At 45.0% G+C, this 17,671-nt stretch overlaps 1 protein-coding gene across 2 annotated transcripts in view; it reads right to left on the reverse strand.

The window, feature by feature from the left end:
• Positions 1–1,443: 1,443 nt before the first annotated feature.
• Positions 1,444–17,671, reverse strand: part of SNAPC3 (small nuclear RNA activating complex polypeptide 3) — a 119,720-nt gene continuing 103,492 nt past the window's right edge. For both annotated transcript variants that reach the window (XM_068234863.1, XM_068234854.1), the window contains 3 exons: positions 13,678–13,842; positions 11,111–11,218; positions 1,444–3,408 (listed from right to left, as the gene is read on the reverse strand). In XM_068234863.1, coding sequence (XP_068090964.1) covers positions 3,261–3,408; positions 11,111–11,218; positions 13,678–13,842 — 421 coding nt within the window. In that variant the 3' untranslated portion in view covers positions 1,444–3,260. The remainder of the gene's footprint in view (positions 3,409–11,110; positions 11,219–13,677; positions 13,843–17,671) is intronic.

Genomic DNA, 17,671 nt, shown 5'->3' on the forward strand with positions numbered 1-17,671 from the left:
TTCCCAAGCTCTTAAAAGTACGAGAGGCCGCATAACATACTGCAAAGCATTCTGGGGCTGCTTCTCCCCACCTTGGGTCCTCCCCTCGGCTGCTAGTGAGAAGTTACAGGCTCATGTTACAGCAGCTTGTAATGCAGTCCAGCTCACAGCACTGAAAAAATCACAGGGCAGAGTATACTGCATGAGTCCGCTATTGTTCCTAGCCACATGGCTAATTAATATTCACTGCACAGTAGTGTTGTCCATTAGGATCTTTTTTGTGAGTCGAATCATCAGGAAGCAGGGAGGACATGACGACACAATTGGCTTCATAGGAGACAAATATGGAACCTGCTATGAGCTGTCAGGAGCATCATTCTCTGCAAATACTATATAAAAATTCTGTGAAATCCAAATGTGGACAGTGAAATGCATATGTAATGTAAGTACAGCCAATATTTATCTACTGATATATGTGTTTTTTTCTCTGAGACCTTATACCTAACAGCTCCTCTTTAAGATGCTTAACTACTCATCTACCACTACCCTACTTCCTTGTACACAGCTTTCCCCTACCTGTTCTACTGCTCAGCTCCTCAGACTGCAAGGGCCCTTCACATGAGTGCGCTTTTCTTCCACAATTCGCGCTTTGCTGACCGCTGGAGATCCTATGGTATTACTCTCACTGCAGCATGTTTGCGATTCTCCCTGATCGCAAACGCGCTGCTTGCAGCATTTTTCAGGCAATAGCATCGCAATTCTCATTCACTAGAATCGCAAAGCACAATAGCCAAAAAAAGTAATGCAAAAATTTTGTTTACAAGCGTGGACGGTCACCAAGATCAAATAGACAAGGCTCTCTTACACTTATGTGTTATTACGGCTGTTTAAAGAGGTTACACATTTTCCACCTTTATGTACGATGCATCGCTGACCTGTTCAGTTGTCTTTTATCTGTAACCCATTGTACTGAACGTGTTTGTATTTTGTGCTTGCTTGTCTCAGTTCTTGGAATACCTTATTTGCCCTATGCTTTCATCAACCAGCTCCAATTACAACACAACCTGTTTATGTGCGACTTTGATACTGCTCTAATCTAACTAAACTTGCTTTGCTATTAACTAATTATTATCTGTCACGAAAAATTATGAGTTCCAGCTCTTCATATCCTGCACCATATTCTTGTGACCACAGGTGTCTTTGTTTTTTTATATTTCTTTAAGGAACATTCTATGTTGGAGTTTGATCTGAAGGGTCTTTTGTTGCAGGTTTATGAAATACATTTTGTCAATGAGTTAATGAATGTGCTTAGGGCAATCAAGTTTTTTGAACCTTTTGTATACTGTAGTAATATACTGCATCTGAGAAAAAGATTCAGATTAATCAAGATTACATTTTTTATCCAGATGGAGCTTCCTGGTAGCTCTTTCCTCCCCATATACAGATGTACAAACAAACATCAAGAACTGCCCATAGGTTTTATTCTGCAGATTAGTTTGTCTAAATTGTGCAGGGTGGTGCATATAAAATCTAAACTGAAAAGTTCCAACATGGAACTTGGCAAAAGGGAATTTTGTTTTGATGTACTATATTTTAGCTAGTAACACATGGAATAACTGCTGAGTTACTACATACTGAACAAGTAAAATGTTTTATTAAAAAAACAAGAAAACAAAAAGTGTACAGAGTTGAGGTCTTGGATACTTTCTACATACTGCTACTGAATATGTACAGCATGTAACAACAACATGAAACAAACATAATCAGTTGAATTTCAACAAATAGCTATCTACTATTGTAGAATTTAAATAAACTCAGAGACTCTATCATACTTTTACCAAGAACAGAAACCGACCTGCGATGCTGTGAGACCTTCATATGATGCAAGCCATTGCTAGGAACAGTGTTATCAGGTCTCATCCTTCCTGTGTGTTTCCAGGAAACTGAACCAGCAAGTAGAGTTATGCTGGGAATACACTATCAGTCTTTTCAGCAGATAGATGCTCGATAGATAATTTCCAACAGGTCCGATCTGATTGTGATCGTTTTTCTGATCAATTAGTGAATGGATCGTTAAAAAACAAAACAAAATGAAAACTATTGAAAAATCGATCGGTCAGTAAATCTGCCGAAAGAAAACTTTTTGTGTATTCCCAGCATAACAACTGCACAGTCTGATGGCTTTGCCTATATGAAGGAGGAGTGGATAGTATACTTAACAATTCTCAGGAATACACCAATGTTCTACTGTACATTACACACATTCAGTTGTCCTCAGTGATTATGCCACATAACTAGATATAAATTACCATTAAAGTAAACCTGCCTCTTCCTTCCCCAAAATAAAGAGGTCTGTTCCACACAATGTTTACTATTTAATATAGAGTTTTTGCTTATCTTAATATTGGCAACCAGGACCCAGTCATTTGTATATTAGTACATGATAGCATTTTAAGTCAGCTTCTTCTTTCTGAGGTAAAAGTCTGTCATGTTCTACTTGTTTTCTGTGGCTGCTCAGCTAGTTATCAAACTCTCTTCAGAGTTTCCTACACAAAAGAATATAATTTGGGGTTTGCTTTAATGCCCAAATCAAAGTAGAAAGAGGACTGGATTGAAGTAAAAGCCTGGGTTATAAATAATGTGTCCATTTTTGGCTTACACATATATGGATCATAATTCTATTAAGTATCACACCTGTTAATTCTGAAATAAGCTTATTATATCCCAGGCTCCCATGCACATAATTATTAATAGATGACTTCCAAACCCAGACTACATCTACTGATAAACAACTGTTAGTTTTCTAACTGATCTACTAATTGTTTTATGCATCATAGCCAGATTATTAATAACCCTTCTATTTAGCAGAGTAGAGACTAGAGATTCTGTGTAAGGACACTGGATGGATTACCTTTACCTGAGCATCTGTCGTCAAGTTGGTATTTCTGAGAGATTTTAATGAAGACACGGATTTAAGGAAAGCATCTAGGTTGTTGAATTCTATAATCTCCTTTTTGCTTTGATACAATTGTGCTCTTACAGTCAATATATTTAAGTGGCCAATATTTCTTGCTATGTATAAGATCGCAATGAACCAACCCACTTCCCTATTCACTTGTATAGCTGAAACATGAATGTCATTCTGAACGTCGCCGAAGGTCCATGTGCGCTACCCTTAGAAGTCAGCAACACTGTTTTATATTTATTACGAGTCTATAATTTATCTGTGCAACCTTTGCTATGCAGTAAAACAAACCATTACTGCTACTATGTTCTATTTTTTAATTAAACGTTCCTGGGTCTACATAGGCGTATGCAAGAAAGTCTCCAAGTTTATTGCCCTCGTTATCATAATGAAGCATCTTGAAGCACACATCACAGAAGAAGCAAGGGTCATCTGGTGCAAAACTGTCATTGTTAGTCACCCACCTAAAGCAACAGAGAACAACATTAGTGGCAGACACAGTTACAAAATTGCAATGAAAGTGTGTAGGATGATACATACATACATACATACAAGATGTTCTACTTTACTTTCAGCTACTGTAAGTACCATGCTAAAGTGATTACGCACAAAACTGGTTAAATAGACTCACTGCTGGCTGCTGACAACTAGCCTGTCTGAGCTACTTCCAATTTAGTCACAGGAGCTTGAAGTGGGTGGAGTTAAGGGAGGTATTTAAGTAGATTGCTCTGTCTGCTAATGCCATGGCTCCCTGCTGACTCATAGCTTATCAGAAAGCATGATGGTATAGCCCCCTTTAAAGAGGAATTGAACTAAAAAAAGTCACTAAATTGAGACTCTTTATCCCTTAGTAATTAATTATTAGATAAAAAAAAACACATGTCACATGCAATATAAAAATATATATATTTGCGCAATTCAACTTTGAGTAAAAGGTTTTTTGGAGACTGGCAGGCTCCATCTTGCAGCTCTCACTCCATGGGAGGTGCAGTCAGATTCCCTGGGCGGTGTTACAGTTGTCCCATTCACGCCCACTGAATGAGATTTACAGCCCTGTGTCATGATGTCATCAGCAGTCGCCCAGGCTGTCACAGGACACTGACACTGTAAGGCTGCTGCTCTGTATTGGCACACGACTTCACATGTAAAGTAAGCTGTTTCAGCTGATTTTCTCAAGCTTCCAGCTGCCCTGGTCTACCCTAGTTAGGAACACCCTCTCATGTCAACCACATCTTGCCCCCCCCCCCCCCCCTGTAGTTAGCATGGTAGGCAGGGGCAACCCCCTCTTATGTGATCCAGCTGCCATGGTGTCCCCTGTAGTTGGTGCTGCAGAGGGAATTCCCTTTTATGTCAACCAACCCCCGCCCCCTTCTCCTGTAGGTAGGCAGGGGGAATCCCCACTTACGTGATCCAACCATCCTGGTCTCCTCTATAGGTAGCTGCTGCAGAGGGAATCTCCTAAATTGACACTCTGAAGCTCTGACCTGTGAAGCTGCAGCGTGATGTATGATAGTCATACATCACTGTTGTGTCCTCTATAGCCGCTGCACTCTGCTCCAGGAAGTAGAGACATCCTGATACAACCACTGGGTCTTCAAACTGATGTCACCAAAGCTGCAGCACATCACTGTGCATCTGATAAAGGAGTGCACTCTGTGTACAATGCTCTACTTCCTGGAGGTCACAACAGACTGTCATACATCACTGTGCTGCAGCTATACAGGTCAGAGCATTTAGAGTTTTAATTTGGGGGATTCCCTCTGCACTGCTATCTATAGGGGAGACCAGGGCAGCTGGATGATGTCAAAGGGGATTCCCCCTGCCTGCCACAATGTACCTACGGGGGAGTGCTGAGTCTGACAGCACATCTCTTAGCTGTGTTCGCTGGTACAGGAGGCCCCTCTCCCCTTCCTTCGTCTGCTGGGCTCTGTGCAGTGCAGGGGGGAGGAGGGGGGATCCTCCTCTGTGCACTCAGGCGTGAGTCTGCTGGGCTCTTTGTTGAGCACTGTCCCTCTACTGTGCTTCCCAGCCTCTCCTCCCCCTCCACCATCTACTCTGCTAGGCTCTCTCCTGCCTCCTTCCCTCCGATGTCTGCCGTCCCTCCTCCAACAGCTCTCTCTCCCTCCTCTAATCTCCTCTCTCGTCCCTCCGCTGTCTGCTTTACTGAGTCCGCTCTGCCTGTCATTTCCCCTTCTTCTGCCTTCCGAGGAGACGCCAGCTGAGGACGTCACTAAATAGTAAACAAAACATGCCTGCAAGAACTCTCGCGAGCACATTACAGACGTACACGATTTCCCAGCATTCTCTGCAAGCCTGCCGGGGAGTTATCAAGTGATTGCCGCGGCATCCAACGGCACAGGTGGGAGGGGATAAATTCAATTATTTAGATTATGAGTTTTATTCACATATTTTTATTATATATTGGACAGTTTTTGACTATGATTTTTAAAAAGGATTCCAATGTTGTTTTTTGAAATTTACAGTTCAGGTCCACTTTAAAGAGACTCTGTAACAAAATTTTCAGCCTTATTTCTTCTATCTCAGAAGTCAGGGCTTTTCAACCCTGTCCTCAAGTACCACCAACAGTGCATGTTTTGCAGAAAACCACAAACCTTTACAGGTGAGGCAATTAGTGTCTCAGCAAAGCTGATTACCGTATTTTTCGGACTATAAGACGCACTTTTTCTCCCCCAAAAGTGGGGAGAAAAAGTTACTGCGTCTTATAGTCCGAATGTGGCAAATATTACCTATCTGGGCGCTTGCGTTTGCTAGTAGGCTTCTCATCCTAACGAGGTCCCCGGTCAGGCGGCGGCAGCAGCAGCAGCATTGTCATCTGATTGGTTTCCACCTCCCCGAGCGGCATAGCAGCAGCCGCTATACTGATCTGCAATGTGTCTCCTCTGCAACGCTTGTCTAGTCCCCGCGGTGAGGCAGCTGCGTGATTTCAAGTTTCCTGACTCGCCACGTGGCATAGCAGCCGCTGTAACGCCTTATGAAGCTGACCATTTATGCAAATCTTGCCGGCGATTATGTCCATGCATCAGCCCTGTGTAATTAGCGTGATCCGGGCACAGCAGGACACCCTCAGCCGCTATAACGTCAGAGACCTCCGAGGCTTCCGTACTGTCCTGTTTAATGATGTCACCCCGCACGTGCGCCGCAGGTCATGAGAGGGCGCCAGTAGCCAAGGCAGTACGGAAGCCTCGGAGGTCTCTGACGTTATAGCGGCTGAGGGTGTCCTGCTGTGCCCGGATCACGCTAATTACACAGGGCTGATGCATGGACATAATCGCCGGCAAGATTTGCATAAATGGTCAGCTTCATAAGGCGTAACAGCGGCTGCTATGCCACGTAGCGAGTCAGGAAACTTGAAACCACGCAGCTGCCTCACCGCGGGGACTAGACAAGCGTTGCAGAGGAGACACATTGCAGATTAGTACAGCTGCTGCTGCTATGCCGCTCGGGAGGTGGAAACCAATCAGATGACAATGCTGCTGCTGCCAACTGACCGGGGACCTCGTTAGGATGATGTACAGCCTGGATACCCACACTGGACCACTACTTGTTACAGAAGAAGCTGCCACCCAGGCTGGATAGGTGAGAGCTCAATGTTGTTGTAGTGGTCAGTTAGTGTAGCTAGGTTAGGGGGAAGGGGAAGTAGGTGTTTTTGCACTGTAGTGTAGCTGGGTGGGGGAGGCATCAGGGGTTAGTGTAGTGTAGTATAGTATAGTTGGTGGGGGCAGCAGTGGTTAGTGTAGCTGGGCAGTGTAACTTAGCTAGAGAAGTCTGGGGGGAGGGGGTTAAAGGTCTATAAGCCAACTCCTGGACCATGGACGCACCTAGGTTTAGTTTTTATTTTTTCCCTGTTTTTTGCCCTCTAAACCTAGGTGCGTCTTATAGTCCGGAGCGTCTTATAGTCCGAAAAATACGGTAACTGCCTCTGTGGATTTCCACAAAACATGCACTGTTGGTGGTACTTGAGGACAGGGTTGAAAAGCACTGCTATACGTTCTAATGTGGTCCGTCTTACTGCAGCCTTTCCTAGTTGCACAGTGGCTGTATTATCTCTGTTATATAATCTAATCTTCTTTCCTCTGATGGCTTTGTCGGGCTCAGGCACTCAGGAAGGAATGTGCTGCTCTGTTTGTAATAGGATAGAAGCTATACACACCCACTCCACGCCCCCTGCAGGCTCTGTGTGAGTCACAGACTGAGCCCCTCTCAGCCTATCACACTCTGATTAGCAGCCATGTCTTTTGTTTGTAAACACTGCCTAAAACTGGCAATTACAAGCCAGGATCGCAGCAGGGATTGGCAGAAACAGCACAGAGGGGCCCAGGAGAACATAATGAATAGAATGGTATGCTTTTTATTGTAAGAATTTTAGAGTACAGATTCTCTTTAAATCCAGAATTCAAACAGAATGCACTAAGTCTTGTAAACATGGTAGAGAATCTAGCACCTGTACAGCGGCCCTCGGTTAAAGTACGTTGACACTGAAGTGAATAAAAACAGCATCAAGAAATGGTTTCTTTGCAGGCAGAGTAGGGTGATAAGAGGTGCATGTGGCCCTTAGAAAAACAGTAGGGAAGGGACAGGAAGTTGTACACTTTACTGTACACTGAGCAGAAACATTGTCTCAAAAGTGGAAAGAAGTGGTCAGGTGATCTGCACGGTTCTGAGGAATCAACTCCCACTCTCCTGACAATAAGGAGCTTCTAGCCGCAGCCTACCAGAAGCCACACTGCTACTTTGAATACATTTATTATAAAAAGTACAAGTAGTGTGCAAGAATTTTTGGTATTTCTCATTACTGAAAATTAACTATCACAAGCATTTTTAAAATTGGGAAGGGCTTTAAAATCAGGTATGACAGAAGCCATTTACTTTTCTACTGCTTTGCATTACCTTCTACATTTGGCAAGCGTGACCTTATCAAAATAGCTATAAAACTATTTAAAAGTAATATCAAATATTTGAAAAAAACAGAAGAATTTCACAGTTAAAATTAACCCCATAAGGCTTCCATACAGAAACGTATAAAATGCATCTGCCTGCTACCATTCTAAGAAACCTTTGGTGGCCTGGCGCCCGTCCTACTGCATCTTCTTTCCAGTACTGTGACCCACATTGTATGCAGCATGGGGCGTAAGTAGCATAGACCTAGCGTTCTTATGGGGCTGGGGCACTATCTGCATGGAGTTTGTATGTTCTCCTCGTGTCTGTGTGGGTTTCCTCCGGGCACTTCAGTTTTCTCCCACATCCCAAAAACATACCAATAAGTTAACTGGCTACCATCTAAATTGGCCCTGGACTACAATACATACACTACATGATAAATAGACATGACTATGGTAGGGATTAGATTGTGAGCTCCTCTGAGGGAAAGTTAAGTGACAAAGCAATATACTCTGTACAGCGCTGAGGAAGTGTCAGTGCTATATAAATACGAAATAATAATAATTATTATGGTAGGGAAAAGATTGTGAGTCCCACTGAGGGACAGTTAAGTGACAAGACAATATATACTCTGTACAGCGCTGCAGAAGATGTCGCTATATAAACACTAAATAATAATAATAATAATAATACCCCTTTATACCGGTAGCAGTATTTGTTTTTTCCTTGCCACCAGTCATAAAAGGGAATAAGGTCAGCTGTCAGCCAACCATCAGGGCCGGATTTAGGGGCAGGCCTCCAAGGCCAGGGACTAGGGCGACAGAATCTGCCTCATTCTGAGGAGCGGGTGACAGGTTAACTGCTCCTGCCACCCGCCATAAGAACCGCTCGCCCACTCTGCAAGTCCTCAGCCGCCCGCTCTGACTGTCTTGCTTGAGCCTGTGTAAGCAGAGCAGCTGGCGGAGGCGGCAGAGGAAGCCAGCTACGAGTGGTGCACTGTAAAGCTGCAACGAGTCTGCAGTTTCCTACATACAGACTCTCTCCCAAGTCTCACCCTGGGCAGTGTCAGTGGCTAGCCAGACTTCCTATACAGCGGGCAATGGACGCATCGCTCTCTGCCCGCTGTCAATCAAGTCATGTAACATTCTACGTGACGTCAGCCAGCCCCGAGCCCAGCCAGGAGTGTGGAGTGGAACAGTGGATGTGAAGGTCTTAGGTCTCACGTTACCGCTGGGGTTGATTTATGTATAGGAATTCTAGTGTGCACAGGCAGCGCACAGCTTGTGATGCCCTTCCCCACCTCTGAAAAAAAAAAGTTTCTCTGCTGTGCATGTGCGCAGCGATCACCTCCAGTGTGTGTGATGGATGCCAGAGGGTCTGACAGCAGGGGAGATAAAGGCTGCAGGCTGTAAGTGGACACCACTGAAATTACTGTACTGTCTGACTGATGTTCATTGTGTGTCCCCTCCCCCCTTTAGAAAACAAAAGTCCTAATGTCCTAAGATAACTATATCTAGAGGGGATGATTTTTTTACCGGTCTTTTGTTGTGGTCTCTTCTGTTGTCACTCTGTGAACTCTTTAATGTGAGCTCCCTTGCCTCCTACTCAGATGTGCACAGTAGACACAGCCTGGGAGCTTGCTTTAGCCCCCTGTAGTCCATCTGCTTGATTGCTGTTCTGCCACAGTTTGGCACTGTAACTTCTCCAACTACCCCTGTCGTGATTCACTGCAGCCAATCACACTATCATAGCCAGGAGTGTTCTGCACATGCGTAATTCGCGAAGACTGCAACATTGCTTGCGCAGGACTCTACCAGCCATGGGCTTTCGATTGGAGGGTGTATGCGGCCAGCCTGGGACCACACATGTGCAGTGGTGCACGACTGGGCTGGATCACCGATTCCACTGATGGTGAATAGAGGGGATCAGAAGGACGGCAATCAAGCAGATGGATTAAAAGGTGGCTGGAGGAAGCCCCAGGTAAGTATAAAACCTTATACTTTATCTCAGGTTTCCTTTAAAGTATACCTGAGATGGGAGAAAAGTTCTATTTTACTTACCTAGGGCTTCTTTTAACCCCTCATAACTGTACAGGTCGCTTGGTTTCTCATTATCTTTTACATTGTGCAGCTGTCCCCCAACTGCCCATCCAAAAGCTTGCCCACTAGACAAATGCACCTCCATAGTTGTGCTCCTGTGAGTAGAATGCTGCCAGCCATAGGAGCATGATCAAGAAGTGTGCAGCCTTATCCATGCATGCACAGAATCCCACAACTGATTATCTTTTAGAAGGAGATAGCTATAATTTCAGGGGCGGTTGGTGACAGTGGGCCTTGGGTGGAAAAAAGTACAAATCCGGCCCTGCCAACCATTAACTCAGTAGTCACCTTTCCATTTTGTTTTCAGTTACCGCATGTTAGCTAACTGTACAGACAAGTCCCTGGTTAATGAACAGGATGGGGACTGTAGGTTTGTTCTTAACCTAAATCTGTCTATAAGTCGAAACACTGTGCCATCTCTGTCCCCTGTACCTCCTATATGACCCCCACCCGTGTCTCCAGATGGCTGGCCAGCACTAGAAAGAGTGCTGGTGGTTTGCACTTCTTCCACTTATGAATGATGGACGCCACTGTGTTCATTGGGACCTTCAAAGCAGCAGCAATTTTTCCGTAACCTTCCCAAGATTTGTGCCTCGAGACAATCCTGTCTCAGAGGTCTACAAACAATTCCTTTGACTTCATGCTTTGTTTGTGCTCTCACATGAACTGTCATCTGTGGGACCTTATATAGACAGGTATGTGCCTTTCCAAATCATGTCCAATCAACTTAATTTACCACAGGTGGACTCCAGTTAAGCTGCAGAAACATCTCAAGGATGATCAGGGGAAACAGGTTGTACCTGAGCTCAATTTTTGAGCTTCAAGACAAAGGCTGAGAATACTTATGTGCATGTGCTTTCTCAAGTGTTTTTATTTTGTAATAAGTTTGTCGAAACCTCAGGTAAACTTTTTTCATGTTGTCATTATGAGGTGTTGAGTGTAGAGTTCTGAGGAAAAATGAATTTAATTCATTTTGGAATAAAACTAACAACAAAATGTGGAAAAAGTGATGTGCTGTGGATATGTTTTGGATCCACTGTAACTAGTGATCTACAGTCTAAGCATTGAATTGCAGATACAATCATGCTACAACTGTCAAAACATAGAAGATGAACTTGCTGCAGTTTTAACTAGGAGTTAAATTTAATTTTAAATAAATAGTACTTACTTTGCAATATACAATTTGCAAACATGACACTTTCTTGAATAGAACCAGTGTTTCCGGACATGTAATGGATACAGGTTACGATCTAAGCAGTCATCATGGTGTATTAACCTTTCAAATGGAAAAAGGAGGCAAATAAATCCCATAAAATGTCAATGGGAAGACAAATATGGAGCAGTTTTTGAAAAGACATGATGAAATCACACTAATCTAAATATTCTCAAATCAGAGTGGAATTAAAGCAAAATGTGTAAGGAAAAAAAAAAACGCTCTGGGGGATACTTACCTCGGGAGGGGGAAGACTCTTGATGCTAATGAGGCTTCCCCATCCTCCTTTGTCCCGAAAACCCATTGCTGCGACCCCCTGAAAAGTGGCGAGGTAAATATTTACCTACCACGATCCAGCACAGGCGCAGTAACAGCTTCCTGTTCAGTCTCAGGCGGAAACGTCAAGCCTGATCGGGTCTGCTCTACTGTGCAGGCTACTCGCACCAGCGCAGTAGAGCAGACCCAATCTGGCTTGGCTATCAGAAAGCCGCTACTGCGCTGGAGCTGGGACAGATAAATATTGCCGTGCCTGTGCAGTGCTTGTCGGAGGAAATTTTGAGGGAGCCAGTGCTGGATCCCCCCAGGCTAAAGAGGACGGGGGAAGTCTCACTGGTATCCTAAGGCTCCCCCCCCCCCCCATCATGGTAAGTACCCCATCTCCCTACGGGCAATTCTCAGTATTACCTTTACTCTTTACAAAAGCACTACCTGGGAGGCATCTAAAAAAATAGATTTTTACTTACCAGGGGCTTTTTTTTTTTTTTTTTTAGCTCCCCATAGTCGTTCCCTCTAAGTTCTCTGGATGGCCTCCATTGTGCCGCATGTGCAGTCATGTAAACAAACCTCTGTGATTGTGCTCCCGTCGTCAGGAGAGTTCTGTGCATGTCCATTGGCTTAGACGCTTTCCTTGCATTTGCAAAGGCGCCAGTTGGTTCACAACTGCCCAGTAGCACAAAGCCAGAAAAAACCTGTGCACGAGTTGCTCCATGCTACTGCGCAGGCGGCACAAATGCAGTACAAGTGCGGCCACACTCGTACATGGAGGGGCATAATACTAAACATATTTTTTTTTCACTTACAGTTAGGTCCATAAATATTTGGACACAGACAAGTTTTTTCTTATTTTGGTTCTGTACATTATCTCAATACATTTTAACTGAAACTCTGATGCAGTTGAAGTGCAGACTTTCAGTTTTAATCCAGTGTGGTAAACAAAATTATTGCATACAAAATTATTGCAGGCAACTAAAGTATTTTTAACACAAGCCCTTCATTTCAGGGGCTCAAAGTAATTGGACAAATTAAATAACTGGAAATAAAATGTTTATTTCTAATACTTGGTTGAAAACACATTACTGGCAATGACAGCCTGAAGACTTGAACTCATGGTCATCACCAGATGCTGAGTTTCCACATTTTTAGTGCTCTGCCAGGCCTTTACTGCAGCAGCTTTCAATTGCGGATTGTTTGAAGGCCTTGTCCGAAGTTTAGTCTTCAACAAGTGAAATGCCTGCTCAATTGGGTTAAGAGAAAATGACTCACTTGGCCATTCAAGAATTTTGTTTTCACGTATCTTCAGGTCCGCTTTAAGGAAGATTTTTTTCCACCTGCATGGAGAGCTCCTTTGACCGCATGTTGACTGTTCACAGCAAAATCTTCCACATGCAAGCACCACACCTCAAATCAACTCCAGACCCTTTTGTCTGCTTAATTGCATATGACATAATGACAGTCGAACTTGTCCACACATGCCAATGAAGTAGCCTTTGAGTCATTTGTCCAATTACTTTTGAGCCCTTGAAATGAGGGGATGGCGTTAAAAATGCTTTAGTTTGTTCACCCCACTGAATTAAAGCTGAAAGCCTGCACTTCAACTGCATCTGAGCGGTTTCATTTAAAGGGAATGTCCAAGCAAAATAAAAAAATGAGTTTCACTTACCTGGGGCCTCTACCAGCCCCATGCAGCCATCCTGTGCCCTCGTAGTCACTCACTGCTGCTCCAGTCCCCCGCTGGCAGCTTGCCGACCTCGGTGGTCGGCGGGCCGCATTGCGTACATTTTTACGCATTCCCGCTAGTGCAGGAACATTAACACATACACTTTTACGCATTAGTGGTTCAATGCGTAAAAATGTACGCATTGAACCAGTAACGCGTAAAAATGTATGTGTTAATGTTCCTGCACTAGCAGGAATGCGTAAAAATGTACGCAATGCGGCCCGCCAACCTCCGAGGTCGGCGAGCTGCCAGCGGGGGACTGGAGCAGCAGTGAGTGACTACGAGGGCACAGGATGGCTGCATGGGGCTGGTAGATGCCCCAGGTAATTGAAACTCATTTTTTTATTTTGCTTGAACCTTCCCTTTAAAATGCATTGTGGCAATGTACAGAAACAACATTAGAAAAAAGTTGTCTCTGTCTAAATATTTATGGTCCTAACTGTATCTGCGTTTAGATTATTGTTTGTGTGCAAGGTGTATTTTAGGTACTTTAGCCGCAAAGTCAGCTCCCAGTTACATTACCTACCTTATATCTGTGATAGTTACAATGTGCTCACAATCTCCTTGATGGCAGTACAGATAAGGGTATCCAATTTTGATATGCAAGTCATTAAAAGTATAGTCTTCCATCTTAGCAACCTGAAATTTACCATACCCTCGGTCACGGGATTCAGCCCATTCAGTTATGGTTCTGCAAGAGGACGATAACATGCAGATCAATAGAAGAAAGTGGTTAAAGTTCAATAGCATGCATGTATGCCTGCATCCAGTGTGCATGTATGGAGTATAACACTATACCAAAACCTTCAGTTCAGTTATAGCTGTCTGCAAGCACTATCTACAGGAACATACATCATTTAAAACTGCTTTCACTTATGCCTAATACAATGGCCATGTCACACTAGTAACTTGGTAACAGAGAACTGTAGCTGTATAGAATACATGTGTGTAGGCTGCTTTGATTATTTATCAGCAGCCGTACTGGAGAATATAACTAGTAAGTGATAATTTGTAGCTGCCATTTTCTGCAAAACACTCCACATTATGAAAAAATCTTGCATGTTTCTAAATTAATACGTGAGTTTTTTGCAAGTAGAAAGAAAAATATTTAAAAAAGGAACTGAAGTAATGTAAAGGAAAAATCATGCTACAATAAATCACCTATCGAGGTAAACAGGTGCACAAGACTTTTGACAATCCATCTTTAGCTCTATTTACTTACAATAATAGAAAACTTAGCTGTAACTTTTGTCATTCCGGGCCCTTTACCCACTTGCCGACAGCCGATGGGCAGCGGCAAAGTGGTGAGCAGAACGACCGCCTAATGCCCATCGGCGGCGGGTCATTCTGCAGTCTCTGGCCGGGGATCGCGCGCATCTGCCGGCAATAGGCTCCGCCCACCCGCGACGTCAACCCGCCGCCCAATTAGCAGCGACGACGGGTTGTTAACCCCCGCAATGAAAGCGTATAATATGCTTTGTAATGTATAGAAAGCGTATTATACAGGCTGCCTCCTGCCCTGGTGGTCGAGGGACCACCAGGGCAGAAGGCAGCCCCCCCTAGTGAGCACACACGCACACACACTGATCCTGCCCCCCCTGCCCTCTGATCGCCCACAGCACCCCTCAGACCCCCTAACCCCTTGCCCACCCCCCCAGACCCCTGTTTGCACCCAATCACCCATCAATCACTCCCTGTCACTATCTGTCAACGCTATTAGATTAGGTCCTAAACTGCCCCCTGGGGGCTCCTGATCACCCCCCACACCCTCAGATCCTCCCCAGACCCCCCCCCCCCCCCGTGTACTGTATACATCTATTCTTCCCTGTAATCATCCACTGATCACCTGTCAATCACCCACTGATCACCTGTCAATCACCCCCTGTCACTGCCAACCATCGGATCAGACCCTAACCTGCCCCTTGCGGGCACCTGATCACCCGCCCACAACCTCAGATCGCCCGCACACCCGCCCTCAGATCGCCTCCGAAGTGCATTAACATCTGTTCTCCCCTCTAATCACCCTTGATCACCCATCAATCACCCCGTGACCACCTGTCACTGCTACCCATCAGATCAGACCCTCATCTGCCCCTTGCGGGCACCTGATCACCCGCCCGCACCCTCAGATCGCTCATAAACCCGCCCTCAGATCACCTCTCAAGTGCATTTACACCTGTTCTCCACTCTAATCACCTTGCGGGCACCCAATCACCCGCCCACACCCTCAGAACGCCCTCAGACCCCAGCCCTGATCACCTCGCCAGTGCATTTCTTGCATCTATTCTCCCCTCTAATCACACCCTGATCACCTATCAATCACCCCGTCACCCCCTGTCACTGCTACCCATCAGATCAGACCCTCATCTGCCCCCTGCGGGCACCCAAACCCCCGCCCACACCCTCAGACCCCGCCTGCACACCTCTCCAGTGCATTATTTACATCTGTTCTCTCCTCTAATCACCCACTGATCACCCATCAATCACCCTCTGTCACTGCTACCCATCATACCCATCAGATCAGACCCTCATCTGGCCCTTTGCGGGCACCCATTCACCCACCCACACCCTCGGATCGCCCTCAGACCCCCCCTGATAACCTCCCCAGTGCATTGCTTGCATCTATTCCCCCCTCTAATCACACCTTAAGACACCCATCAATCACCTCCCGTCACCCCCTAGCACTCCTATCCATCAGATCAGGCCCTAATCTGCCCCCTGCGGGCTTCTGATCACCGGGCCAAACCCTCACCCGCCCCACCGCAGTGACAGAATTTTTTTTTTTCCTGATCACTGCTGGTCTCTACGACTTAATTGTGGCTGAGACCAACCGTTATGCCACACAATACACAACCACCAATCCAAGAAGCTACCATGCCCAGCCTTTTTGGTGGAAACCACTTCAAGTTTCCGAACATAACATTTTTTGGGGCCTTCTCCTTAACATGGTGTGACAGACATTACGGAAAGTCGTGCGCGTAAACGCCAACGATTTTCGTATGGCCCCACACAGTTACTGTCAGCCCTGGGTAGAATAACAAATGCCTTTCTTTGCTCCTCTTCTGAGAGCATGGCAGGAGTACAGCCCTCCCCCACATCCTGTTCAGGTCAGGAAAGAATTCACAAGTGGCCAGACCACCTGGGGAGCAGCCATTTGGTCACATAGCTCATGTTCCACCAAACCAGCTCAAACTGGTTGAACTTCAAATTTCCCTCCAAGCTTATAGCTTCACACAATGGGAACATTTACTTTATTAATAATTCAAGATGGGTTTGGCACAGAAAGACAACACATTTCCTGATACCCAGAAATCAGTTCTATCACTCACATGATTTATAATTTTCTGGCTATCAGGAATCAACAGAGAATCCACTTTATCCGGCCTGCGTAGAGCGAATGCGACAGACTAGGCATGCATAACCTCGTTTAATAGAGGGTCGCGAGCAGTTTACGAATATAGTCTCGGATTTGCGATACGCCACTCCTGGGCCGAGTCACACAAATTATTAATAAATGGGTACATTCCTTGCTCTGAGTCTGTGGGTGGCAACCTGCCTGCCAGGAGGTAACCCTGCCTCAAACACACCTACTTTCCAGGTAGTGACCGCCCCAAAACTCTGGTCAGTAAAAAGCGTTTGCAAGGAACTCCACCCAGTTCTCCAAATTCCATCGACTAAGGAACGTCTAAGCAGGCGCTAAGGAGAGCCAGCGCCTGCAGTGTACAAAGGACTTTTAAAACTGAATGCCTACTTTTAAACTGGACTATTTTCTTCATGCTTCAAATGGACTGCTCAGCTCACTAAGTAAGAACTTTCTGATTTTATTCCTTTTATTTTTAAGCTCTGTGTTTTATATGTTAGTAGGTGTATATAACTGTATGTAATGCATTTGTGTTATTAAACGTTTTAAAAATCGTTTAGCGGTTATGACCTGTTGCTGAACATACACAATCGTACCTATTCTCCTGAACTCGCTACCCTGTGTTTAATAGAAGTACACCTTTATAACCCGTATGCGAGAACCCGGCCCAGATATAACGATCTGACCCAGGTTCCTGCATACTGCTAGGGGTTACTAAAGTGTTCTCCAAGTCCTAGTATAATTACAGTAGCGGGCTGTGTAACTCGCTTGGTGGCAGATCTTTGAATTGTATGTGTGTGGAGTGATTCGGTTGGTATCAGAACGCTCCCTTCGCGAGTCAGTTCATCAAATTGCGAACGTGGGTTACCCTTCGTGATGAACAAATGACCGTGTAAGAGGATTTCTGACGCTGATCGATTTACCCCATCCGCAGACCGGCCTAGCGGTCTGTGACACATGGGTCTAGTCAAAAAGAATGTATTGTGGTCTTATTGGTGTACGCACCCAATATATCACATGCCCATGTTCTCTGCTGCCATGTCCAGGTCACGATTTGATAACATCCTGCGCTTCCTGCACTTCAGTGCCAATACAACCTGTCATCTAAGAGGCCATCCTGCTTATGACCGGTTCCACAAAATTCGGCCCCTCATAGACC

This window comes from Hyperolius riggenbachi, chromosome 1 (genome assembly GCF_040937935.1).
Source record: "Hyperolius riggenbachi isolate aHypRig1 chromosome 1, aHypRig1.pri, whole genome shotgun sequence".
In the NCBI taxonomy this organism is placed as follows: Eukaryota; Metazoa; Chordata; class Amphibia; order Anura; family Hyperoliidae; genus Hyperolius; species Hyperolius riggenbachi.